The 27,099-nt window shown below is 33.2% G+C and overlaps 2 protein-coding genes across 8 annotated transcripts in view; both read right to left on the bottom strand.

Moving 5' to 3' along the window:
- The window catches only part of LOC129002674 (probable chitinase 10), a 95,041-nt gene extending 82,983 nt beyond the window's left edge, over window positions 1-12,058 (bottom strand). For 2 of the 3 annotated variants that reach the window (XM_054430943.1, XM_054430701.1), the window contains exon 1: window positions 11,932-12,058. The gene's annotated coding sequence lies outside the window, so the exon portion shown is untranslated. The other variant, XM_054430864.1, reaches the window with a different exon arrangement.
- Window positions 12,059-12,600: 542 nt separating this feature from the next.
- LOC129002906 (calcium-transporting ATPase sarcoplasmic/endoplasmic reticulum type) overlaps window positions 12,601-27,099 on the bottom strand; it is a 111,150-nt gene continuing 96,651 nt past the window's right edge. For 4 of the 5 annotated variants that reach the window (XM_054431062.1, XM_054431143.1, XM_054431229.1 and 1 more), the window contains exon 21: window positions 23,348-24,246. In XM_054431062.1, coding sequence (XP_054287037.1) covers window positions 24,043-24,246 — 204 coding nt within the window. In that variant the 3' untranslated portion in view covers window positions 23,348-24,042. Of the gene's footprint in view, window positions 13,216-15,811; window positions 15,842-23,347; window positions 24,247-27,099 lie in introns of those variants that run through there. The other variant, XM_054431382.1, reaches the window with a different exon arrangement.

Here is a 27,099-nt window from a genome sequence, read left to right on the forward strand (position 1 = left end):
GACTTGTCATCTAAGTTCTAAACCCCGTCTTTGGCGGGTGAAAGAATCAAGTCTTGGGAGCAGCTGATTTGAACAATCAAACAGCTACGAATATTAATATTAAATCTATTTTAAATCATCCCACGATAAATTCTCCATTCGATCATATTAATTAGGCCTCGACGATTCTGTAGGGATTGGGTTTTACGTCATATTACTTTTAGCGAATTTCCCTATAGGGAAGTAGCTATTACCGTAGGTCTCATGGTAAGACTTAGGCCCGGGACCTATTTACTTTTTCATTTTGATGTCCCCAGAGGCCAAAAACACCATTCGTTAAAATTTTTATATATGTATATATATATATAGATTTATATATATATATATGTGTCCGTGAACACGATAACTTGAGTAATTTTTATCCGATTTTGATGAAATTTGGTTTGAAGGTGTAAGGCGGGATAAACTTGAATGAGTTCGCGATCCAGCATGATAGGACTATGGGAACAGGGTTTTATGGGGGGTTTTATGGGGTAAAAATTGGTTTTTTTCATTTTTGACCCTCAAAACACAAAATTTCCCAATTTTTCTCTAAACCTTCTTAAAGAGCTTAAAAAAACCAACAATTCAGTATATCAAAGTGTTTTTGTACGGTTATTGGTTACGGAGAAAACTAAAAAAATGGTAAATTTAAAAGTCCCATGTTATTCTTATGGAGAATATTGTAAAATGTTGTAGTTTGCTTGTTTATGGATATATTTTGATCAAACTTGGCAATTTTTTTTATTTTATAGTAAGCTATCAATATTTTACTAAAAACACACTTTATTAGTTTCCTTGTAGCAGCAAACCTAGGTACTCGTTAAACCTAATGTTATTTAAATAAATCAATTGAAAATCAATTCAGCCAAATGGAAATTCGCTTAGACGGCAGGTTTGCTGCGGCGGGGGTATTTCTATTTAATTTACCTAGGCCTTTAGTTCATTATTTTAAAGTTCATTACGAGTAATTGAATCACATTGGCTTACCCAAATTCTCCAAAACACGTTAGCGAAGGTAAGGATGATATATAGCTCCAACTGAGCGTCTGCAGGATTTCCTGAGCGCTTCTAGAGCTCTGAGCCTTCGATTAAATTTTAAATAAATTGATCAGTCAAAGCCGTGACAACTTCGTATCGACCCCTGGATTTTTCTCGGCTCCTTCTGAGCACTCCGGGGAAGAAATTTGAGTGTGGCTGGTTCTAGGGGTAGGCCTAGCTTGACTTGGTGAATACTAGTTTATTCCCCCCCTAGAATTTTGCGTCACACCTATTCCACCTTTATTCCCAGGTTATCTTCTAAGAGTAGCCGTTGAGGTTATTCCACTTCATACTAAATATTGATTAAACACTACAATAAATCTCAAATGTAAAATAAAGAAAGTGTAGGATAAAATCTAGAACATATGTTTTAAAATAAAAACAAAGCAGAAGTTTTTCATTTAATCTTGAATCGTTAATAATTATTTAGTCAATGTGGTTATTTCATGTTAGTACATTGCAGAATTGACTGGCAAATAAGTAATCCAAATGTTAATATTGCATACTGGCTTAATGATAAATCACGGATCAGCTGTATTGAAGTAAACAAAAATCTGCAGTAAATGGCTTCTAATGCTATTCTTATGGAGAACATTTTACGTTATATCTCGTTTTCTGGTAACTTAACGGGAATTCTGCTATTTTTCCCGAGTCCCTGGGGTCAAGACCTTTAATTTAAGACCCCTCCCACGTTTCTGCGACTTACCAGACGTCCACAATTTTCTGGTAAAAATTTGGTCTTACAGAATTATATATAAGGATTAAAATCTCCATAAAATATTGTTTTTCCTCCCATTGGAACTTGCCATAGTACTTACTTAATTAACAAATATATATTTCCTGTATGAACCTATTCCACCTTTATTCCCAGGTTATCTTCTAAGAGTAGCCGTTGAGGTTATTCCACTTCATACTAAATATTGATTAAACCCTACAATAAATCTCAAATTTAAAATAAAGAAAGTGTAGAATAAAATCTAGAACATATGTTTTAAAATAAAAACAAAGCAGAAGTTTTTCATTTAATCTTGAATCGTTAATAATTATTTAGTCAATGTGGTTATTTCATGTTAGTACATTGCAGAATTGACTGGCAAATAAGTAATCCAAATGTTAATATTGCATACTGGCTTAATGATAAATCACGGATCAGCTGTATTGAAGTAAACAAAAATCTGCAGTAAATGGCTTCTAATGCTATTCTTATATGGAGAACATTTTACGTTATATCTCGTTTTCTGGTAACTTAACGGGAATTCTGCTATTTTTCCCGAGTCCCTGGGGTCAAGACCTTTAATTTAAGACCCCTCCCACGTTTCTGCGACTTACCAGACGTCCACAATTTTCTGGTAAAAATTTGGTCTTACAGAATTATATAAGGATATATATAAAATCCAATGTATGTTTGTTTGTACTTTATGGACTCCGAAACCGCTCGACACATTGTAATGAAACTTTCAGGCATTATTAAGCATTATTCAAGGATGGTTTGTGTGAAGTTTGGTGCAGATCCGTCAAAAGGGCTCCGCCCCTGTGGCTCTGGGGTTTCCCATGTTAACCTTATGAGTACTCATATTTAAATGGAATTAAAGAATCTTAACAGCTGGTTCAACTAAACAATTTGATTATGTAATGTTCAATAGCATTAAAAAGTTAATAGGTTTACCAACATGGTGCAGCACTATTATTCTCTTTAAATTTAGTACAACAGCTAATTTGCAACCTAAAGGTGAGTGAGCGTAGCGAACGAACTTCAACCTGGATGCGAGTAAGCGTAGCGAACGAGCTCACCGCCTGAAGGCAAGTGAGGGCAGCGAACGAGCTCCAACCAGGACGTGATTGAGCCATGCGAACGAGCTCATCTTGAAAATGAACGAGCATTTGACATAAAACCACATTAGGACAATAGGACAGGACGACGTCTGTTGGGCCAGCTAAGTGTATTATAAAAATAAAAGTAATATTAATTTGCAAAAAATGTAATAAAATGTATAATAAACATAAAACATACAATATAGCCTTTGCATAAACAACTGCCTACAAAGATCGGCAGCGCGATACACGTTACTCGAAAGATCCGGCACTAGAGACCGGCACGTTTTTAAATGGAGACGTTCACTCAATGGCCGCTGATTGGGGATGGGGACTGACGCTGATGGGTGGGGTAGGGAGAAGAGTAGGAAGGGCAAAGGTACTGAGGGGTAGGGGTACGCACGTCCAGCAGTTTTGCCACTACAAAAAAATCAATTTTTCCTCTGGTCTCACAGACCGGTGTTTCGGTTAAAGTGTTAATCCTGGTTCGGTTGAATTAGTCTTACCGAGCAATTCAGTGATATAGCAAAAAGTTTGTCAGTTAAACTTATATTTTACGGTTTTTTTTTTACCTTTTTGATGTTATACCCATAAATTATTACAAACCGATATTTTTAAACCTAAAATTGTTACACTAAAATATTGCTTTTATAAATAAAGCAGACGAGTCAAAAACAGTTTAAAGAGGTGGGTACTGGGTAGGCCTATTGACTAAATGTTATTCGGTTTATGATCACATCATCAGGTAAAACTAGTTGTTGTTTGGAATAGTGAATAATAACTAAAATTGATTCGGCGATTTACTCAACTAAAAATTGAAGCAAAAAATAACTGATTGATTATTCGGTCATATGGAACCATTCGGTTATCCCATCTAGGTTATATTATCCCATCTGTAGTCCTATGGACCAGCTGTCACCATTTTTTAAATTAAAATACTCCCGCCACAGCAAACCTGCATGCTAAGCGGATTTCCATTTACCTAATTGGATTTTCAATTAAATCTATTTAAATAAATAACATTATAGGTTTAACAAGTACCTAGATTCACTGCTACAGGGAGGGAATAACATTGAATATGTACATTATTAGTCAATGGTAATAATAAAGGTGTGTTTTAGTAGGCCTATAATATGTTAATAGCTTAGTATAAAATTAATAAATTTTCCAAGTTTGATCAAAATATATCCTCAAACAAGCAAATTACAACAGTTTACTTATTATACATAAGAAAAACATGGGAATTTTAAATTCACATTTTTTAATTGTCTCTGTAACCAATAAGTTAACCTTAAAAAAACACTTTAATATAGGTTAATCTAGAAATTGAAATATCTTATAAACAAATTTAACACCTGTCTACTTCATCAAATGACTACGAACAGTCATGGACACGAGTGAAAATTTAAAAACGTAAGTTTTCATGTCCCTTGCCTTTTACTTCGTAGATACTGGATTTGTAGTTTATTATTATGTGTTTTAATATTTTTTGGGACGGGGGCAACATGTTACACACATTTATTTGGTTTTAAATAGGTTCTAGGTATTTTTTTTTGTATTTTTAAAGTCTCAAAATTCACGACCATGACGTGTCCCTAGGGTACATTTTCCAACTTTCACGCTGTTTTTAGACTAATTATTCATGCCAAAATATATAAAGCCATATTTTTATGTCATCAATGGTTATTAAACTTAAAAAAGGAGCATATTATAATTTTATTGTCATTGCAAACTGACTACCATGACAAAATAAGTCTGTCCCTCGATTTGGCGTCACGACCATATGGGAAAAATTTTTAACTTTGGAGTACGACAGTGGCAAGTCTGGCGTCGATGGAGTCAGTTGGTTTTTTAGAGACTAGTTTGGGGTGTATACGTCAGGATTGTAGTGCGGGTCGTTTCGAGTTGAAAGGAGGAATTACAAGATTAATAAAGGAAAGATTGTGTTTTTTGTAATTTTGGTGTGTCCATGACCGTACGTAGTCATTCAATGAAGTAGACATGGTGTTAATTTTTGTTTATAAGATATTTCAATTGCTAGATTAACCTAGAAGTCCACTTTGTATCCTCGAACATGAGGTGCAGGGCTACCACCAGAAGAGAGCCAAATAACATGTAATTTCACGACCAAAGTTTCACGACCATCACGGGTTTTTTCACAACCATTCCAGCCTTATGGATTATAGTGTGTTTGGTCGTGACAATAACTTTAATATAATTGTAAACTGAACAGTTTAGTTCAATTGAAACACATATTTTTATTATAACTAACAGGATAATTGAAGGATTGTTTAGAAAGATTTAGATTATTCCAGACAATTCACGACCGTACCGCTTGTCCCTGACCATCACGTTTATGATTTCTATCATAAAAATTTCAAAAATTAAAATATCGTCATATTTCAATGTTTTATACACAAAAGAAGCACACCTCTATACAAACATAACGATCTTTCGGGTCTCAGGTAAGTTTTTTCGGAGTTATACAAACTTAAAAAGATTTTATTGGCTTTTTTTTTCAATTTTTTGAGCTTTTTTTCTAGAAAGACCAAATATACCAAAAGCTCAGTGACCTTTTTATTGTATAATGGTCATAAAAGTAAATTAGTTTATAGCAAATCATAGTAATAATAATAATATTAACTATTTTTAATATTGGTTCATTTAGACGTCCGGTATGGTCGTGACAGGATTTTGTGTTTTTCCACTAAAGATGCTCTTTTAAAAAGAAACTAAAAAAACATATTGCGTTACCATGGACATTTTATGAAACTTCAAATGTTAATGAAATAAATAAAATAATAAAAGTTTTGAAAAAAGGGGAAAAAAATTTGCAAAGTGCTTTTCCTGAAAACGTATTTTTTTAAATTTTCACTCACACACCAAAATTACAAAAAAAAAACAAACTTGCCTTTATTAAACTCGAAACGACCTGCACTACAAACCTCACATACACCCCAAACTAGTCTCTAAAACCAACTGATTCCATCGACGCCAGGCTTGCCACTGTCGTTTTCCAAAGTTGCAAATTTTTCCCTAATGGTCGTGACGTCAAATCAAGGGACAGACCTATTTAGTCATGGTAGTCAGTTTACAATGAAAACAAAATTATCATATGCTCCTTTTTTGTAAGTTTAATAACTATTGATGTAATAAAAATATGACATTATATATTTCGGCATGAGTAATTATTCTAATAACAGCATGAATGTTGCAAAATGTACCCTAGGGACACATGACGGTCGTGAGTTTCGAGACTTTAAAAATACGAAAAAAATACCTAGAACCTATTTAAAGCCAAATAATTGTGTGTAACATGTTGCCCCCGTCCCAAAAAATATTAAAACACATAATGATAAACTACATATTCAGTATCTACAAAGTAAAAGGCCAGGGACATAAAAACTTTAAAAATTTTCTCTAATTATAAATAATATATTAAAACAATATTGTTTAAATACGTTCCCAATATTATTCAATATTGTAAAACAATATTGTTAAGGTATAATTATAACAATATTGTTTTAATTCCTTCCCAATATTGAACAATATCTATAGAAAAATATTGTTGTCAACTTAGTTTAAATATTCAATAAATTTTGGCAACACAATATCATGTTAGTAGTTAACAAACCAATTTTGCACTTTTGGCATAAACAAACCTACTATTATAACATTTTACTGTGCACTTTAGGAGATGTTTTATCAGCTATCATCATTGTAGAAATTTGCGAAACACTATAATTAGGTTTTATTTCTGTTATATGCCACTAACTTATCAATAATTATTATAATACAGGATGTCTGTAAAGTCTGTCACCAAACTTCATAATGGTTTATTGGGTTAAAATAAATAAGCAAAAACGTTCCACTAGGGGTATGTACTTAAATGCATTTACCCAAGTAGCACACATTGTTGGCCCAACGTTGGGAAATGGTTGGCGGAAATTTTAACGCCTTGCCAACATTGGCCCAATGGAAACTTGTATTTGTTGGCCCTAGAAAGGAAAGATCCGTTGGGCCTTTGTTGGATTTAAGTATAAAATATTCTTTTTCCCCACTAATTTGAGAGAACGGATGGGCGTAGAAACTTGGTAGAGGTGTCCAAAGAAAGGTCTTGGTCTGTAGATGAGTTATCAAAAGAAAAACTAAGCAAAATCCCTTAGGACTCTGCCCCAGAAGCCTTTAAAGATCCCTCCACAAAGTTGTTTACATTTTGGCCATGTAAATAATACTTTTTAATGAAACAGCTGTTCATTTTTAAATTGTATTTAAAACAACACATATTTATTGGGAGTTACTGAATTCTACCAAATCAGTACTTGCAATGTTACTTTCTGATTTTAAAATTCATTTTCTTCTTTATCATGTCATGTTTTGAAATATAACGTTCCATTACGAAATCAGTGGAAAATTCTTTCATCACAGCAATTCTTATTCTTAAATTATGTCTTATTGAACTATCTTATATCTATTGTACGGGGGTTGGTGTCTGACTTTTTCACCACTTTTGCCTACATTTTATCATATTATTCTACACATGTCAAATATTTATGCAGAAATATCTGCTCTTATCGTGTCTAATAAAATCTAAACATAGAAACCTTGCCTAAAATGGTACCCATATCTTGACAAATCATTTGCACCTGCCTATATTACGGACTTTGTCACACTGGGTTGGTAACATTATTGAAAATAACACGACATTTTGGCTGTAAAATATGGTGCAAAGAGAAAATACTATTTAAGTAGCTACTATCAGAACAGAAAGGTCATATTCCTTTTAAACTAGATCACATAATCCTTTATAAGATACGTTGATTAACAATATGTAAACGTCAATATATACGTAACAGCCAATTTACAGTATTTTTGCTTTTTGGAAATGTCCTATTGCTATGTCATTTGCATTATTTGTTGCCAATGAAGCCGCCAAGACCATATGAACTAGGAGGTTCCTAACAGTTCAATAATAAAAGACAACTTCACTTAAAGTATTCCACTACACCTAATATTCCGTAGAGAGATTATATTGGCAACTTTATGTTATTGATAAGGCTGAGACAACTATCTGACATCCACCATGTCAAGGAATTCCAGCTTTAACAGTAACACCACAATCAATTTCTCAAACTATGCTAGAGGGTTCATTCTTTGGCACAGAAGTGCGATATGAACTGACACGACGTGACGAAGGAAAAAATCAAACTTACACTGTAACGGATATGCCTCCCTTTGAAGTTAGAATATGTCTTCCCAAAACATATTTTCTTTTCAAATAAAATCATATTACACTGATGAAATCACGGAAGTGTTTAACTACAAAAGATCCACCGATAGGATTTTAATACTATTTAAAGGTTCTTCCAAAGGAAGAGATACCATATAACATACTAATAATAACTAACTCCGATGACGTACAGTATAGGAAATATTTTTAACATTGAATGATCAACCAAATTTGGCAACTAACGCAATTAATATCATTATTTTTTTACACTTATTACTATTTAAACAATGCTAAATGCTCAAAATATGTATATTTCACCCAATTTATCGCAGTTAGATGAATTAACGTAAGCCTTGAAAGTAACAGTCGATTTCGACGGGTTTCACCTAGTTTATAATATTAGTATACTAGTATAGTAAGATGTGAAAGTTTGTGTGTTTGTTTGTGAGTTTGAAATTCAATCACGCATAAACCACTGGACGGATTGGGCTGAAATTTGGCATGATGATAGCTTACATTCCCGATTAACATATAGGCATATTCTTATCTCAAAAATCCTTTTGGGCTCCGCCCCAGTGGCTCTGTAATTCCCCATGTTAACCTTATGAGTATTCATATTTAAAGGGAATTAAAGAATTTAGTCAGCTGTTTCAACTAAAAAAGTTGGTTCTATGATTTACAATAGCATTAAAAAGTTATAAGGTTTACCTACAGAGTGCAGCATGTAGATGTACTTACAACACAGAACAGTCATAAGAAAGCAGTTTTAGGTGTACATCTGAAATGGTAACATAATAAAAAATAAACCCCCTCCCCACAGCAAATCTGCAGACCTACCAAAAACATGTAAACACATGCTTTACATTGTTACTAGCAAACAGTGACTTAGGTTTGCTGACTTTGGGTCTGACTTAGGGGAGGTACAAATGAGGCATTTAGTTCAAAATTCCTCTGTGAACTGCGCTGTAGTAGAGAGCACGTTGGCAATGAAGGTTTACTAATCGCAAAAATAGTTCTGTTCATAAAATAAAATTATAAATGCCTCAAATTCAATTTTACTATTTTTTAATTATAAAATTAAACTATCATAACCTAACCGAACTAACCAAACTTGCTGATAAAGAAATAATATAACAAAAGTTTAGTAATCGGAAAAATAATTCTTTTTATTAAATAAAACTAGAAATTGCTCAATTAAAATTTTATAATTTTAAAATTAAGCTGTAATAACCAAACCAAACCAACCACACTTGCTGATAATAAAAAAATCTTGGACAAAAAGTTAATGCTACCAGTGGGTTTCGAACCCGGGACCTATAGTTTATCAGCCCGGCACGCTAACCAATAGACCATCGAGGCCGATGGCTGTTGAACGTTTTGTTACGGTAATGGCGTTCCCTCAGCTAATAAGAAGCCCTCAGCTGTCATCGTAGCCTCTTCTATACCTCCCCTGAGTAAATACCGCTGACTTTCATTACCAATAAACAAAAATAAAATATTGACAGGTGTTTTGAACTAAACAATAACAAAAAGATGTGATACAATGAGAATTGTCATAGTATAATGGTTTACAATTATGTTTAAGTTTTTATTTTCATAAGGTGGTGTGTTTGTTTTCTTTCAAACTACTTTACATTTTTCAATTGTGATATATTTTCAAACTATGTTTTTGGCAATAAATAATGATATTGTGGTCACTGCCAAGCATCCATATAAGAGTGAACATTTAAAAACGTACGTTTTCAGGAAAAGCACTTTGCAAATTTTGTTCCCCTTTTTTCAAAACTTTTATTATTTTTTTTATTTAATTAACATTTGAAGTTTCATAAAATGTCCATGGTAACGCAATATCTTTGAAAGTTTTTTTAAAAAGAGCATCTTTAGAGGAAAAACACAAAATCCTGTCACAACCATAACAGACGTTTAAATGAATATTAAAAATAGTTAATATTATTTTTATAACTATGTTTTGCTATAAACTAATTTACTTTTATGACCATTATACAATAAAAAGGTCACTGAACTTTTGGTATATTTGGTCTTTCTAGAAAAAAATAAAAAAACTCAAAAAATTGAAAAAAACCAATAAAATCTTTTTAAGTTTGTATAACTCCGAAAAAACTTACCTGAGACCCGAAAAATCGTTCGGTTTGTATAAAGGTGTGCTTCTTTTGTGTATAAAACATTGAAATATGACGATATTTTAATTTTTGAAATTTTTATGATAGAAATCGTTAATGTGATGGTCAGAGACAAGCGGTACGGTCGTGAATTTTCTGAAAAAATCTAAATCTTTCTAAACAATCCTTCAATTATACTGTTAGTTATAATAAAAATATGTGTTTCAATTGAACTAAACTGTTCAGTTTACAATTATATTAAAGTTATTGTCACGACCAAACACACTATAATCCATAAGGCTGGAATGGTTGTGAAAAAACCCGTGATGGTCGTGAAACTTTGGTCGTGAAATTACATGTTATTTGGCTCTCTTCTGGTGGTAGCCCTGCACCTCATGTTCGAGGATACAAAGTGGACTTCTAGGTTAATCTAGCAATTGAAATATCTTATAAACAAAAATTAACACCATGTCTACTTCATTGAATGACTACGTACGGTCATGGACACACCAAAATTACAAAAAACACAATCTTTCCTTTATTAATCTTGTAATTCCTCCTTTCAACTCGAAACGACCGGCACTACAATCCTGACGTATACACCCCAAACTAGTCTCTAAAAAACCAACTGACTCCATCGACGCCAGACTTGCCACTGTCGTACTCCAAAGTTAAAAATTTTTCCCAAATGGTCGTGACGCCAAATCGAGGGACAGGCTTATTTTGTCATGGTAGTCAGTTTGCAATGACAATAAAATTATAATATGCTCCTTTTTTGTAAGTTTAATAACCATTGATGACATAAAAATATGGCTTTATATATTTTGGCATGAATAATTAGTCTAAAAACAGCGTGAAAGTTGGAAAATGTACCCTAGGGACACGTCATGGTCGTGAATTTTGAGACTTTAAAAATACAAAAAAAATACCTAGAACCTATTTAAAACCAAATAAATGTGTGTAACATGTTGCCCCCGTCCCAAAAAATATTAAAACACATAATAATAAACTACAAATCCAGTATCTACGAAGTAAAAGGCCAGGGACATGAAAACTTACGTTTTTAAATTTTCACTCACAAGCCACCTCTATTGGTTTATACTATAATACTCTGTTTATTTCTTTTTCTGCTTCATATTGGTTATACCATCGCAGGGGAAGCCGCGGGTACAAGCTAGTTAATCATATAACAATCAATTATAATAACATTACTAATCTAATGGTAATTAAATAAGGTAATATATATTCAAATATCAAGTATCCCCTCCAACTCCCAGAAAAACAATTCAATTACTCGATGCCTAAACTTATTAACAGAATCATATTATACTGTAGTATCAAAAATATTTTAAGTATTGCGACCATTGCAACTGTCGGCTACCCTTTTACTACTTGAAAACTCTACTTACCGTACTGTTAGGTTTTTTTAATGATTGAAAAACACACTGTAAAAATATAGAGGACACCACTGACACTGGTAGAGTAACTCCAAACTAATTAATTTTTTTTAGATAGTAAAATCCAATTAATTTATGTATCATCTTTAAGCTGTAACTTAATAACTTGATTCAAGAATATAGACAAAGACTGAAAGAACTATAATATGTTTTACAAATAATCAAATACAAGATTGGACTTTTGTCTTCTGCAAGAGATTCTAAAATGATAGTGATAATTTGCATAAAATTCCAAAAGTATATCAGGTTTTACCTAAAGGTAATTGTTTATACTTCCTTTGAATACAACAATTTAAGATTAGAACAGTTTTAGTTTTAATTGAATCTGTGAAACTTGATTGCTTGAGTACACACAGGTCACCATCACACAGTCACTCTGACATCAGCAGGCAAACTGTTGGAATAACCGGATCAACTGGTGACCCGACCCTGAACTAGATGAAGAACCAAAATGCTGTTTTATCCTCTTGGTTAGCAAAATCAGTGTTTTACTGCTGTATTGTCCGGGTATGATTCAACAAATATATTAACAGTTGATTTACTGATTTGCCATTCATAAGATAATTTTTTTAAATATAAATCAAGGGTTGAGTGCAAAAAATGAATACATATAGCTTGGTAAATAAAAATAAATATTTACATAATACAACAATTTTTTCATTTGTCTTTAAAAAATGTCATGTGTTTGCTATTACTCATGAAGTGTTTAATAAAGTGCACCGATTTGATTTTCCATCAATTCCATTGACTAATATTAAATCAATACAATAAGTAATTTTGTAGTAATGGATGACTTTAAAATATTAACCACTGCGTATTCTTGTTCCACAAGTCAAGCTATTTCAAAATTATAATTTCCTGGATGATAAAAGGTAGCAACTATATAATAGTCAAAGGTAGCATACATTGAAATAAAACACAATAAAAGAAATAACCAGTTCAAGACTTTATTTTTTAAAATAATGTGACAAACTTAGCTCTTTACAAAACACCCATAACAATGAGGAAGATCAATACTGTACATAACAAGATCCAGGTAGGGGCGTGGCGCGTTCTGACACTGAAAGGAATGATGCCTTAGCCTTTGTAGTAAAAATTTGTACAAGGTTAAAAATTACATTTGATGCAAATTGTTCATATTTTGTCTTGTTCCCTAAAATGTATGTATCTGTGCCCCTATACTAAGAGATAAAGCACAATAAAGATCAGAATATGTACAAGAAAGCGAAGTTTAAGGTTAGTTCACTGGGTGAAGCAGGAATTGTCGAAAGAATCGACGGAATTCAAGGAATCAAAAAATGAACATCAAGCAGCCCGCTGCTCAAATGCTTGTTTACTCAGCTGCTAATTCACACCTCCTAACTCCGCTACATAAAACCCCTTTAAACTGGGAAGTCAACGGTTTTGACAGATTACTGTCTATCACTTTTTAATTTACCAAGTTTATAAAATCAATTCCACAAATATTATCTACTGGAAGCCAGAATTTCCTCTTGGTTGTTTTCTGTTCAATACGTCTTCTCAACCTTGGGAGCCACTGTAACATACAAAAATTAGATTAAACAAACTGTAAACACATGAATGGTTATTACAGGATGTCTACCAGTTCCCTTCAGCAAATTCTGAGACTTGTCAGTGGCTTTTAATATTAAAGAGTAAAGTCAGTTATCTCCATGTGTACCTAACAATAGTGATGAATTTCAGGAACCACGGTCCACGATTTAGTTGATTACTAAATTTGTATGAATGGAATGTGAGATTTCTGTTTGTTTTGGTCAAATTCATAGTTTTTTTTCTGTTTCATTGTAGCTTCTAATATAAGTCCGATACAAATTTTAAATAAAGCTCTTTGAGGCCATAACTATTAGTCTTTAAATTAAAATTTGTAGCTTTCCAGTGACTTTTAAGACTTTGGTAAAACAAACACTGAGAAGTAGTTCAGCCTGTGAAATGGTTATGGGGGAATTTTTGTTCACAGATTGAAGAAATGTAAGTTTGTGACTAAAGAAAGAATTTTTACAGTTATCTAATCAATGGCCAATATTATATCACCGATCTTGAAGATAAGTTTACCTAATACAAAATGCACTTATAGGTTCAGATTTCATAATTTTATTCACTAATGAATCTACAAATCTAAATTCGTTCATACTTAACACTATATTTAACAGTTGCAAAATATCTACAGTATTTGAAACAAGTACGAATATGCAACTGGCTGAGTTTAAGTTATAAATCTTATTATTCTAGAGGTTTAATACCTTTTTTTGTTGCCAACCATTGGTCTTCTGGATAGCAACCGGTTTCGACACTCAAGGTGTTATTGTTAAGTCTTAAGATGTGTTGACGCTCCTAGGGGGTCGTCAAGATGTCTTTACAACAAAAACGCGAGACACTATTTTCACGAATAAATAATACAGTATAGCCATACAACAACACTAATGATTACGGTGGGGTGTGGATTCGGGTATAGGTCTCTTCGCCTCCCCTCCTGCCCCTCGCATTGTTGTTATCACCTCCATTGTATTCTAAAAACCTTTCTATGAATGAAGCTGTTTCGTAAATTATGTCTGACTCAAACTTTTCAGACATTATCAGAAGGATTATCTAGAATAGAAAAATTATCAGAAGACAATGGAGCTGATAAAAACAATGCGAGGGGTTTTTCAATGACACCTTGATTGTCGAAACCGGTTGCTATCCAGATGACCAATGGATTACATTGGCAACAAATTAACCTCTAGAATATTATTGTTAACCCTCCGAAGTGTCTATAGTTTTGGTCTTAATGTTCGCCCATTTATTGCGCAATCGCAGGGTTTTATTAAAATGTATCTTAGAAACTTAAAAACAATGTAAAGTATACTGTTTTATATATCATTTTGTTTGGAAAATTATAGGCTTCAATGTAACATATAAAACATTTAAAACAATGTTCAATAATTTTTTTGGGGTTAAAATTTTTTCAAAAATTATAAAATAAATGACAAAAATTTATGTTTGTGCTCAATAAATTGTTATAATTTATAGGTCTACAAATATTTTAAAATAGCCACTTTGTTCAGGATTTTATGAGGATTCCAAAAATATAATAATATAAGGAAGTAGGTTTGCAAATTAATAAGTTATGGGCAAAAACAGATTTCGGTACATAGCGTTTAGCTAAGAATGCATAGCCTAACCATAGCTAGGAATCTGGCTGATAATTTACATCAATATCACTACCTACTTCTTCAGGATCATCAACCAGCCCTTCAAAATCACTTAAATCTTCTTATAATGCACCACATATATCACTACTCTTGATTTTTAACACTAAAACAATGATAAATGTAATAAAACACATCAGTCATCGGTGCGAGGTTAACCAAGCTGTTTACAAATACGCACGTCAGCTGTCTGCTACAATATTTTCGGAACTAAAATGAAAAGCGTCTAGGAACAGACATCAGGAGAAAGCTCTGAATCTGCTGAAAAAACCTATAGCTAACTCGATCCAGTTCAATCCGATTCAGTCAGTCCCAGAGCCGTCGCCGTAAACAGTGTTTGTGAGTCGCAAAAGCGACGCATAACACCACGGCGGGTGTGTTTACGACGCTTAACATTCGGAGGGTTAAAAAGTAATCCGGAAGGCAACACCTCAAAAATTAAAATATAAGTCTTTAATAAACGTGACCTTTTATTTGACACTAAAAATTGTGTGGTTTATGCTTTTAGATTGGTTAATTATAAACTAAATTAGCTATGTAATTTTAAAATATGTAGTGGAGTAAAACTTTATTAAAAGCTGGAAACATTCATCATATTTTTCAAATTTGGTCAGATATTGGTCGTTATCAAAAAAGATCTTCCAAAAAACTATAGACACTTCGGAGGGTTAACAATCTAGTTGATTTAATCAACAGGAAAAAAAGAAATTATGAACTAGGTTCCGGTTAAACATTTAAAATTTACTCATACCCCACCCTTAAAATCAATTTTCCATGTTATAAATGTCCTCATAATTTTGTACAGACCTTTTTTGTTCCTTTTCTTCCTATAGATTTTTAGGGGCAAAAGCTAAACAAATGTTATGATGAATGCTACCATGAAATATTATATAGGTGCTCGTCTCAAAGAGCCGTGATACTCACTCTGAAGATGGCAGCAAATTCAGGAAAGTACTAGGGGAAAAAACATGAAAGTAAGTATCAGTTTGAGATAAAGTCACAGCGGAACTGGGTTCACAACCTGTGGCATCCCAACTAGAAATTAAGCCATTCAGTGGATGTTACTGTTAATAACTGCTTTGAATCCAATAAACAACCGTTAAAAGTTGGAAAACCGTTAATTTAGTAGAAAATAGATTTGGGAGGGCTCAAGTTGTGAACGAAATGGTATCAAACTAGGGTTGTTTGCTGTCACAGATATGCATTAAATTAAGTTTATCTTTGAACAAATTAAAATTTAAATTTAAAAAATTCCAAAGATTATCATTCTCTGAAAATTAAAATAACAACTATAACTCTGTGACAACAGTTGCATAGAAGAGCTTAATAAAAGCATAATGGAAACATAAATAAACATGCATTCATTCCACATAGTGTCTGATGATCTATTTTATGGTAAAATTGCAATAAACCAGAGTATCAATAGCATTACACGTCATAGTTGTTTTTATTGCTTGAAAGTTCTCAAGTTTACGTTATGATAAATTGGACAATAATCAATTTTCCCTATGGTCCACTTAGATGTTGTAGTAAGATGTAGGTGTACCCAAGTACTAAATTTCTGAAATTCCATCAAAATGGTTTTCCAGACATCTTGTTAAAATGGTATGTTTAAATTTATTACTGAATCAATGTCTCTATTTCTAGCTTTTAGAGAATTAATTATGATTATTTTATCTAGTAAAACAAGTTACACATTACTAATATCCACCTAACAATAAAAAATTCAAAACTATTCAGTTTTGTTTAGCTGGTGTTCATGTCCAACCAAAGCAATATCTCATTGTTTAAGAAAGTGTGCAGGAGATTAGGAAATAAAATTCAAAACTTTACTTTGAGTAACTGAATAGTATAACATGCAATAAACTGGTTCAACAAAGGTTTCAAACAATGAAAAAGGATTAATTGAAACAAAACCCTAACAATTAATACTTTGTTTAAGCGGTGTTTTCATAGCGACGCGGTTAAGCCAGTTACACAGTGTGCCTTATGCTTCACGGTTACCGAAGCCACCGATCCCTTTGAAACCAATGGGACTGTTTTCCTAGCGACTCGGTGCACGACTAGCTGCCAACTGCGCAGCACGCAGGGTGATTGGGACAGTTTGTCTTAGTTTGAAGATCTTTTCCGTTCTGTTTGATGGCATTGATGGAAGCTATATCACTACGCACCATGACAGGCGAAAACTGTTCTTTAGTTAACCTAGAATATTAACTAAAGTTTTACTTCATCCCTTTTCGGGGGTACCTACTAATAATAATACCAAAATCCCACTTATGAATTTTTGACTTTTGGATTTGGACAGTAGACCTAGGGTTAAGTCCACATCTTTCTCTTCGACCATCAACATATAAACGGGACACTTCATTCTCCAATCCACAGTACTCGTAGTAGCACAAATTTGCTAGTCATGCAACGCATTGGCGGATTTCTAGGAAAACACTTTTGCGCTGCGTCCTATTTAAACCACGCTATTCCTGATTGTGCTGCGTTCTTTAGCTTAACCACGTAGCACGCAGCGCGGTTACTACAGTTGGAAAAAAATGCACCTTTAGCTGAGTTTTCAGTTAAAAGGTTGTACTCAAATCAATGGAGACATAGACTATTAAACACATTTTTGTGAATGGACAACAATTGTTAAATTATGAGAGGAAGAATGTTTGTAAAAACACCAATACAAACCTGAAGCTTCCTAGTGTCATCACATTTTAGTTTACAACAACAATGTTTGAATAAGCAAAAGTATATTGACAGGGTGTCAATTGTTTAAATAAATGTAAATCTTAATCTAATAAAAATATAACTAATGAAGATCAACTCACCATGGATCCTGTTGGGATTCTGCAAACTCAAACTCAGAACGCAAGTAAGACATGCGTTAGAAAGCCATCAAAGGGTCTCAAACAATACGTCACTCAATTAAAATATCATTTTCAATTTATTATTGGAACATGTATTATTGTCCATATTTTACAGAGTTATCTTATTCTATTTTTACTATGTACAACTGGATACAGTCAATGTAATACAAATTAAACACATAAATGCAAAGTAACATTTTACAAGAAAGTACTGTACTTAAATAAGGAGCTGCTAGAAACATATTTTGGACGATCTGAATCATTACCCTCTCTATTCAAAATGAGCAGAATAAACTTCAAGTATTTGTTTAAAAAAAACATAGTAGTTTTATAATTTATGTAATTTGCATATTTTTATAGATGATTTGAATTTTTAGAATGATGATGTACTAGTTTTAACGAATTTGTCAACTAAGGAATCTAACAACCATGCTACTGTAAATGTGCCTATTCTAATAAATAACACATTGGAAGATATTTTATAACAATCTTAAACAAGGTATTTCATTTCTACACTTTATTTTACAAGGGTCTTGTTAAGGTACGATACAGGAAGTCCGGAAAATATGAAGACACGTCACTGATTATCTCATACTTGAAACTGTCAGTCTTTTTGTTTGCAAAGTAAATAAATACAAAACTAGCAGCTCAATAATGACAGTCTGCATTAGCCCAATGCAGATAACAGGTAACAGCCATTAGTCGTCACATCACACACACTATACTTACTGACTTAAGGCCTCGTAAGACACTATGTAGCCCTTACAACTTGACAAACAGACAGAAATTTGGACTAAATGGTTGAGTCAAACTTTCTGTCAGTTTACCTCATCCAATAAACTTCCAAAATAAATATATCAAAATTCCAATTCAGCCAATCCTCGTTTATGCTCATCTTGTATATTAAATACAAAATATCGAACTATAACATAGGCAACATTTCTATCCGTTGGTTTGTATTATTTCTCACACAGCATGGGGTACAACATTTTGTAGTGTTACTATCACTCTAATTTGTGTGTATTTATACAGTATTAATAGCTGGACAGAATTGCTGGTTACAACTGTACAAGTTACCGAGAACAATGTACTGGTATATGTATCAGGTGTTGGTACAACAAATATCAGGGTTAAATTACATGTTAGATTATAATATTTAAAAAAAATCAAAGACAGTTTTATATTGGAACATTTATTTACTAATGTGTCTAATGGATTCCTAATAATTGATTTTAACACATTAAAAACGGCAGAGTGTTGAAAATATTAGAAACACAAATGAAACAAATTGAAACTAAATTCCAAAAGCATTTTCAAAAACATAAACGGACATTACTTAGTTCATATCATTTCATGTCAATTCAATTAACTAAACACAAACTTTCTACAGTAAACTCCTAAAACACACACGTTATAAAAAAACAACAACAACACTCATAAAAAGGAGCGGATTGTACAGACTTGGGATTATCTCATTATGTTCCAGATAAAGGTATATTTGTCTCAACTGTGTGGCTGAAAGGATATTCCATTTGTGTGTTAGAAGAATTTACAACCAATTATAATGATCTTGGCGTTATTGAAAGAAGTTTAATTAACTAAGCTCTTTTCCAACAACATATAAGAAATTTAAGTTGTAAGGGAAAGCACTTAAGTTCTAAAATATCTTTAAGGTTATTATAAAGAGATTTACTTAAATTTTGTAGGTTAACAGTTTATTTGAGTAGATTAAGTTGAAAGATATGGATAGAGCATTGGTGAACCATTATACATTGAACCAATGCTTCAACACTCCAATGACACCAATGCTTGGCACTTGAGGCTTTACTAACAGACACCAGTTGTTTCCATAACAATGGTGTGTCTACTCAGGAGAGTAAAAACTTTGTCCAAGAACATATTTGTTTATGTAGATAGGCTGATTATTTTGGAAGCACATATTTTAGCTATAAATACACTATTATTTTTAGTTAAAAGTAACTGTTCATGAAAATTTGCTATTTCTGTAGTATTTCACCTTCACGCAGTGTTAACAAATTGAATTTAAAGGTATTTTTAATTTTTTATAATTTCATAAATAAAAACAAATACAGAAGTCTGTACAATCAAATCAATGCATCATTCATGTCCAGCAAAGTGTTAAACTAACAAAATTGCCAAAACATAAAGAGGAATGAATGGTAATGATAATTTTATCCCAGTCATGCAAGAAAATGAAGGACATGCAATGTTTCCCTGTTGTAAACAACACATATAGGTAAAATTAATAATCTAGGTTTGATTTGTTCATTTCAGTGAGATTGTTATAATTGTCTATACAATAATAAAACAAAACATTTATTTACAATCTACTATCACATATCACTAGACATTAATACTGTACATTGAATGTAAAATAAAATTCAAAGAATCACATGGAAAAAAGCTTAGTAAAAATTATTATATTGAATTAAATAATTGTGTTACGGCCAATTATATAGCAAAATAATTATATTGTTGCAGTTTTTTTTATTAGGTCGGTTGTTAAAACAAGTCAGCAGGATATTTTACAAAATAATTTAATAAAATAAATAAAGGGGTAGTCAAGAATCGCATATATGTTTGTTACAGGAAACGCCAAAGGGTTAATAGGGTATATAAAGTGCAAGTAAATGTTCTACAATCTATTGACAAATCAGAGCAATTACAATAATTATTATACACACACAATGTATTAAATTAATGAACTGAAACTAAAAGCAGGCTTTTAGAAAATAATTTGCAGCTCATTTATGAATTGTCTGGCCAACATTTTCAAGAAGATTAAAGCATCTAATGTCTGACTTGTCCTTATGTATTTAATTTAATCTAAGATAAAAAAAGCTATTAAAATTGTCATACTTAACAAGATATTAACTAAATTGAAAATATATTAGGCCAATATTTAACAGGAATACAACTACTGTATTAGGCCAAGTATTTGTTCTACTACAAAATAAAATCTGCTTGTGCCACAGGAAGAATCCATATTTACAGACAACAAAATAAAAAACTAAGCTACTGTCAAGTAAACAGAAACACAGAGACAGAAGTAGCATGCGGGGGTTAAGTAGTTAGTGACAGTCGTGGTGCTTAGACTCTGGCTGCGACTCCACCCCTGTTATATCACACCACAAATTCAACACTTACAAGTCAACAAGTTTGGTTAATCAAAGTATACTTATTTGTAAACTGATGGATATCACTTTTTTACCGATTGTAGGGATCCCTGCCTAGCAAATTTTATAATCCATTTTAAATACTTAATAAAATTGCATGAACAGAAAAATTTAAAATCTTATGTTTTGATTGTTTTAGTTACAGTTATTCAAGTGAATATGATACTGTTATCAACAGCTAAGTTGGTCAAGATTTCAGTCCTTAGTTGTCGAGTTGGTTTGGTTTTGCAAAACATTTCCAGTGAGCCAAGCCCCAGGATGAACAGTCCATTCTTTTATTCCAAGTATTAACGGAACTCTTATTGTAAGAGTTTTATGGTATAGAATCAGGGGCTAAAATTAAAACAAATTCATCTGGATTGTTAAATGAATTTGTTAAAACCAGAGTAAATAGTGAATGAAAATATTATTTGTGAAAGTTAAATCACAAAAATGTTTCTTTTGTTCATCTTATATTTCAAAAGCAGCTTTTAGATAAGTAAACGGGTTTTATTACATGCTCAGTTGTTTTATCTTCCATTGTTGTTTATATTAGACCATATTTATAGGTAGGAACCTATAAGATGCTTCACATGAATCACTGTGCAAGTCAGGTTACATTGCCTGTAATATTTTTAACATAAGTATTTTCAATGATGGTGAATGAATACAGTTGTATAGGTCTAAGAAAATTTGCTAAACATAGTTTCATTTTTGTAAACTAATGGTTTTGGACAAGACTCTTAATGCTTTTAATTTTCTTTATTATATTTATCTGGTAACAGATTTATTTTACGTCAAGTTATTAACTTATTGATATAAAAGTTAACTAAATCATTCCTTGCCACTTTTGAGTGGCAACTTCAGTGGCGGCTGGTCCATAAGCGGGGCCGCGTTAAGGGTCAGTGGAGCCCTGGGCAAACCCAAAAGCAGTGCCCCTCTTTTTTTCCTAGTGCGGGCAGGCGGTCAAACCTCTGGTGCCCCTGGGCATATGCCCAGTCTGCGTTTATAAAAGTGGGCCTGTCCATAAGGACTCTAGGACGGAGTCCTCCCATTTACAAGGCAAAAGTAGAAATAATAATGATTAACTTAAATATGATTTTTATTCCTGGATTTGAATGTACATAAACGTTAGCAGGGTCAATGTTTTTAGGACGGGCAATAATGGACGCTACCTATATGTTTTTGCAACAGGGCAGTAAGCGGGGACTCGGTAGATATGAGCCCAATCTCCCATATAAACTGCATGGAAAAATTTGACCAATCACAGCGCTACTTCAGGCTCTAATGCAATAGATATAGGGCGTTTGGGACTCAGTACAGTAGTTCTAACTATTGCCACAACAAGCGCTGAGCGCTGTGATCTGTTGACAGCCAAGTGTCAACAACAAAATATGATCAGTCAAAATCGAATACAGTATCTGGTGATACGTAGAGATTATGTTCATCGTGCCGTCGGTATTCGAGGGGTTAATTAATATAGGTACCGATTCTTTTCTCTAGAAGTGTTGTTCGATGCTAATGAATCGTGTTAAAAATATTTCTGCAAAGTATGCCAGTGGCGATGACAATAAATTATGAATAAAGATACAATTCAAACAGATTGTATAAAAAGAATGCCTAAACCAAAATCACTCCATTTTTTTACTTTTAGTTTTAACCAAGATCCTTTCCTAGTAACCTCCCAAAAAAATTTGTATGCGTCCTTCCAATACTTTAACCCACCAGCCGCCACTGGGTAACTTGGTACATTTCGTTTTATAAGCAGATCAACAAAAGTACCCTAAAATCCTCATTTTACCTTGATGTGGTTGATTAAAATGGTTTAAATTAGTTATAACCAACAATTAAATCATAAATACTTACCATATGACTCCGTTGAATCATGAATTTTGCTGTAAATTTAACTCATTCATAAAACCATATTTACAAATCAGCACTCATAAATCATCATCAAACTCCAAGTTCCGAACGGCAGTACCATCAAATTGGTTCTCATAAACATGACAGGGTTTTCAGTCTTAATTACTTTCATAAATTAAAATGAATTTATAAAAATACCTTACGAGTTGAGCTTTGGTTGTGAAGCAAAACACAAGACAAATACCACACTTGCTGTGTGATATCAAATTGTTAAGATTTAACTAGAGTTGAGGAATCGTAAATTTGCAAGCTCAAACATTTTCACAAAATCAATAATGACGAGCCGTAGTCTCGGTTGATGTGGAGTTGCAACTGAAAGTCTCATATTTCAGCCACTTGGGTAAAAGCAGTACCATGCATACAAGTCAAGCCAAAGTACTTGTGTTCAAACAAGTATGTGCCAGTGCCAAATAAATAATAATTATCACTCAATATGTAAAGGCTGCAGAGGTTATCAAATACAGATTAAAGGGAAATAAGGATCAAATAAAAGACAAACAAACTAAAAAAATTGCATGTATTTTGGAAACTGTCATGCTGGAGGAGGGGAGTGCATAAGCTGGGCAATAAGCAAAATAAAATAAAAACTCTCTAGAAAAAACCAACCACAAAATAATTTATTACCGATCGTTAATATAACATCACAAGTTTAATATACTTTAACAATTCATCAATTATGCTACAAATTTACAAAAATGATCTTGCTACATTGTTGGTTTATAAAACGAGAAACAAAGCAATGCCAGTGAATCTCATATGTGTCTTAGTTCAAACAATGAGCAAAAAATGTAAAAAAACAAAAATAAATAAAACCAATAAATTAGAAGAGTAGTTCAAACTGACATTGCCGTCGTGTTTCAAAGTAAAAGATGTTCCAAAACCGAATCCCTGTGTGTACATCATATAAAAAATTCAGTCCACAGTGGTAACTGCCCCGTATCTGTTGGAAACATTTACTACTTTGATTTAATTTTCTAACCGGAATAAACAGTCGTACTGTTAATAACACAGTAGTTTGGGAATGTACAGCAGTGAGTATGTCAGAAATAAATGCTAACAGTGGGAAAATGTTTCCAACAACTACTCGAGCGTTTACTGTGCCGATCAATACTGCCGCTCGTGACCACTTTCACTTACGTCCCTCGGGGGGGCTCTGCACGTAACAATGTGAGTCCTAGAGCCCCCCTACAGCTGTTTAGATGATGTTACTCCAGATGAAGAGGAAGAATACGCCCCACATCATAACGATCCCATGTACCCCGGACAGCCAGTCATTCTTACCATCAGCGTATTTGCGCGCAACAAACTTGAGCGTTTCGTCCAGCAGAACCACCGGAAGTGAGAACTTCATCACTGTCATCCATTCATCTCCAGTCAATGGGCAGGTCTGGAATACAGTCTGCAACAAACACATACAATCTCACAAACCAAAGTATGAGTAAAAAATAAACTGGTTTAAGGGATATAAATCAGATATGTTTTTCTGTTTAAAGCAATAATGAATAAAATACCCCCGCCACGGCGCGGCATACCTGCAGACTCAGCGAATTTCCATTTGCCTGATTTGATTATCACTAAAATATTTCCTTACAAATGTCAAATTTATTCCCTTTTAAAATAAAATTAGATTTGTATGGTGAGTTTGTAGGATTGCTTCTACAGGTAAGGTAATAAAGTGTTTTTCAATAAAAGGTCAACAGCTTAGTGTGAAAAAATGCCAAATCCGATCAAAATACTCCTGCTCATCCGGACTTACTTCTACTGTACTGTGCCGCTAAATAAATCACGATTGCCAATCCAGACTAGCGGGAGTCCGGACGAGGCCGATCCGGATGAGCGAGAGTCTACTGTATATCCACAAACAAGCAAACTAACAGTTTACTTATTCTTCTATAGAATAACATGGACATTTTAAACTTAGGGCCTATGTTCTTTTAAACTTTCTCTGTAACCATTAGCATACTACAACACTTCAGCATGGTAAAATTATTTTTTTTAAGCTCTAGACAATGGTTTAGAAAGAAATCCCAAAGTTTAATGTTTTAAAGGTAGATCGAAAATGGGGAAAACTACTTTTTAACCCATAAGACATCCATAGTCCCATTTTGATGGTTCAATAACTCAATAGAATAAAGGAATACACATTTGTACCAAACTTCATCAAAATCGGATCACTTAAGCTATTATAGTAACAGATATACTTATACATGTATGGATCTGAAAGGATGATATTTTTGGCCTCTGGGGATCTCAAAACAACAAAGTAAATTGAATATATAATAGGTTACATAAGTTACTTTAGTCTGACTTCAGTCTTAAATTAGACTAGGGATGACTGTTTTGGGTCAAATACCCATTATCAAATTCATGTCAACATCAAATTGGATTTAGTCATTCTGAAATGGAAGTCTTCACAAACATGGTAAATACAGTTCAACACTTAAGTTCACATTTAAAACACAATCTAAATACATTTATGTAACCTTTAGAGGTGTGCGGATAGTGAAATTTCATTTCAGATCGGATAGTTGAGGCTCGGTTCGGATCGGATCGGATATTGGGAGGTTCGGATTCAGATATTTTCGGATTCGGATAGTTCGGCGCAGTTAATAATAAGCGGCATATGCATTTTTAACCTATAAAACACTGTAAAGCTGTGTAAATAAACTTAAATGACGATTTTGAATCATAGAATTTCAAATTAGCCACGTCCACAGTTTTCTCTCTCTTGAAAATCACAATTCACAACATCTATTTTAAAAAGTTGGTTGCTTGAATTAAGTACACTAGCAGCCGAAATCTTCACACAACACTTTAGCTCAGGAGGACTGAAGTCAAAACGTTTGGGCTTGTTTACTTGAGGTTATGTTTTATGTTGTTTCCTGGTTCTCACAAGACAAGGAGTTCTATCTCAAGTTTATTTTCACATTGTATTTCCTTATGTTTTTGGAACGGATTATTGGCCTTAAGTGGCATTCTGCGGGTTTGCCAAGTTTAGAAAACATTCCTGTCTAAGCTGGGCTCTAGATTTGATGTTGTGGCAACGGCAAGTTAATTAGGGCAATCAGGCTTTATAACTCTGTAAAAGGTGTGTATCCCTGAATTTATAAATTTCATTCTACACTTATTCACTGCCAAACATAATTCAGTAGAACCTTGATGAACCGAGAATTACACTAGCCTACATAACTTAAATACCCCAAGTAAAATACCAAGATAATTTTTAAAATTGTATTTGAATAGTATAATCTTAGTTTGTTAAAAAATGGATTGTAAATTCAACATTTATTGCAGTCCATTATTGTTATGCAGTATGGTCCTAAGTTATTGTTTTTGATTTTGAAACATCACAGTTCATTTGAAAAAATTAAAGTTGAAGCAGCCCAAGGTCAAGTCACTCGTGTGCAATAGTTTTTTTACAAGCTTTCTCTAGACCACTGGGGAGGGTGGGTCTGATAAGCCGTCTATTGTCCACCCCCAAGGCGGTTCAACCCTCAATAGTGCCGCTCGGCTGCACTGAGTGGGGAACCCAATACCACAAATCAATCTTTTAAATAAATAAAAATATTTGGTAATAATTGTTTTATTGATATTCACCTTGAAATTTCAATAAATTTGGTGTAAAATTTGACAAAAATCGGCCAATTTATTAATATAGTACCAATAAAGTACATTGGTACCTAATTAAATAATAGGTAAATATTAGGGGTGGGCGAGTACTCGACCTTCGAGTAATTACTCGAGTTTTTTCACATACTCGACCTCAAGTCGAGTAGTAATTACTACTCGAAAATTCGAGTTGAGTAGTTATAAATAGTGCCACTTCACGATTTTCTACACCCATGTTTAATAAATTATATTTTGTTTTGTGTTGATGCTTTATTTAATCCCCATTCCTACAAAAAACAACTATCTAAACTCATATAGGTTAGACCAGCGTAAACCAAATGTTCAACAAACAACCATCGTCATTCGACAGAGCTAGCAAGAGGACTACTTAAGACTTTCACTTTCCTACAACAGTCAACAATACGTCTCGATAACGATGGTGTTTACTCAGGGGAGGTATAGAAGAGCCTACGATGAAAGCTGTGGGCTCCTTATTAGCTGAGGGAACACCATTACCGTAACAATACGAGTTGTAGACATCGGCCTCGGTGGTGTAGTGGTTAGCGTGCCGGGCTGATATACTGAAGGACCCGGGTTCGAATCCCGCTGGTGGCATTAACTTTTTGTCTAAGATTTTTTCATT

The sequence above is a fragment of the Macrosteles quadrilineatus genome, unplaced genomic scaffold (assembly GCF_028750875.1).
Source record: "Macrosteles quadrilineatus isolate MER2022 unplaced genomic scaffold, UCM_ALF_1.0 Scaffold_1__1_contigs__length_201487025, whole genome shotgun sequence".
Lineage (NCBI taxonomy): Eukaryota > Metazoa > Arthropoda > Insecta > Hemiptera > Cicadellidae > Macrosteles > Macrosteles quadrilineatus.